This window comes from Eimeria tenella, genomic scaffold (genome assembly GCF_000499545.2).
Source record: "Eimeria tenella Houghton genomic scaffold, Eth_scaff3615, whole genome shotgun sequence".
NCBI lineage: Eukaryota > Apicomplexa > Conoidasida > Eucoccidiorida > Eimeriidae > Eimeria > Eimeria tenella.
In genome coordinates this window covers 1-1,514 of record NW_013544552.1, presented here as the reverse complement: position 1 = coordinate 1,514, position 1,514 = coordinate 1, and the positions used below count along the sequence as shown (strand labels likewise).

The 1,514-nt window shown below is 60.6% G+C and overlaps 1 protein-coding gene across 1 annotated transcript; it reads left to right on the top strand.

The window, feature by feature from the left end:
• Window positions 1–233: 233 nt before the first annotated feature.
• Window positions 234–1,502, top strand: ETH_00040965 (glutathione synthetase, putative; the record flags this gene model as incomplete). The annotated part of the gene is made up of 3 exons (XM_013379596.1): window positions 234–773; window positions 923–1,330; window positions 1,434–1,502. The coding sequence occupies 3 exons, from the start codon at window positions 234–236 to the stop codon at window positions 1,500–1,502; spliced, it is 1,017 nt and encodes a 338-aa protein (XP_013235050.1).
• Window positions 1,503–1,514: the final 12 nt, after the last annotated feature.

Here is a 1,514-nt window from a genome sequence, read left to right as displayed (position 1 = left end):
ACTGCAACTTCCAAGCGCTGCTGCTGCAGTTGCTGCCGCTGCTGCATTTGCTGCAGCCAGCAGCAAGCGCCAGCTGCTCTGAGGCGGCATCTGCGGAGGGCGTGGGGCCCCGAGTATATGAGGGCTTCGGGGGGACAGATGCCGTAAGCAACGCTGCGTACACGCGGAGCCGACTGCGGCTGCAGCAGCAACTGCAGCAGCAGCAGCAGCAAGACCAGCTGCAGAAGCAGGCGATGTTGCAGCAGTCAAGGCCTTCACCAAGTGGGGAGGATGTGCTGTCTGCTCTGCTACGCGTGCTCTCCGCTGTGCAGCTCGTCTCCCCCGCCTCCAATGACTCAGCAGCAGCAGCAGGAGCAGCGACTGCAACGGCTGCTGCAGCAGCAGCAGCAGCAGCAACTTCTACTGCAGCAGCAACGGTGGACGCCAATGGCACCTCTCACCCACACAAAGGCTCACAGCATGTACTACATGAGGCGCAGCCAGCTGCCCTTCTACTGAAGCAGCACCAGCCTTTAGAAATGCAGCGGGTGCTGCTCAGCGACTCCAGCATCCCCCAGCTGCTGCTGCGGGCAGTGCACTTGGCTATGAACAGCGGTTTGCTGCTGCTGCGGCAACCGCAGCAGCAGCAAGAAAAGCAACAGCTGCAACACCGGAAGCAGCAGCAGCAGCAGCAGCAGCAGCAGCTTGATCAGTTTGCCGCGGATTTGTTGAGGGCTCGGATTGCTCCTTTTCTTTTGCTTCCTTCTCCGTTCCCATTTTGTCGCTATAAGCAGGTGAATTGCCCAAGAAGTTTGCTGCGGCTGCTATTGCTGCTGCTGTTGCTGCTGCTGTTGCGGCTGCTGCTGTTGCGGCTGCTGCTGTGGCTCCTGCCGCCCTTCATTTGCTGGTGCCGCCCCGGTTGCTGCTGTTGCTGCTGCTGCAGGCATTGTCTGTGGCTCCCCACTTCAACAGGCTCATAGACAACATCACAACAGACCCCCAGTGGCTGCTGCAGCAGCTGCAGCTTGCTGCAGCACACGATTCCTTCCTCGCCCGCCTGCTGCGGATTATGCAGAGGGTGTACATCAGCAGCAGCAGCAGCAGCAAAGGTGCGCCGCGCTCGATTCAGAAGGACATCCGGCTTCATTTGCTGCGCACAGACTTCATGCTGGACACCTCTATCGAGCAGCAGCAGCAGCAGCAGCACCCAGCAGCAGCAGCAGCAACAGAATCAGCAGCAGCAGCAGCAGAAGAGGCAAGAGCCTGGCCGCTGCGGCTGGTGGAGGTGAACACAATTGCTGTTTCTTTTGCGGGCCTCAGCCAGCGCGTGTCGGAGCTGCACAGACACCTGGTGCAGCAGCTAGCTGCAGCACAGCTAGCCAGAGAGCAGCAGCAGCTAGCTGGGGCTTTTCCCGCTGCTGCTGCTTCCCCCGGGGAGGTTCGGGAATTCCAAGCCTGTCCACATAATGCGCCTGTGGAGGAAATGGCTGCTGCTGTTGCTGCTGCCCACCGCGCCTACGTAGCGCGGCTGCAGC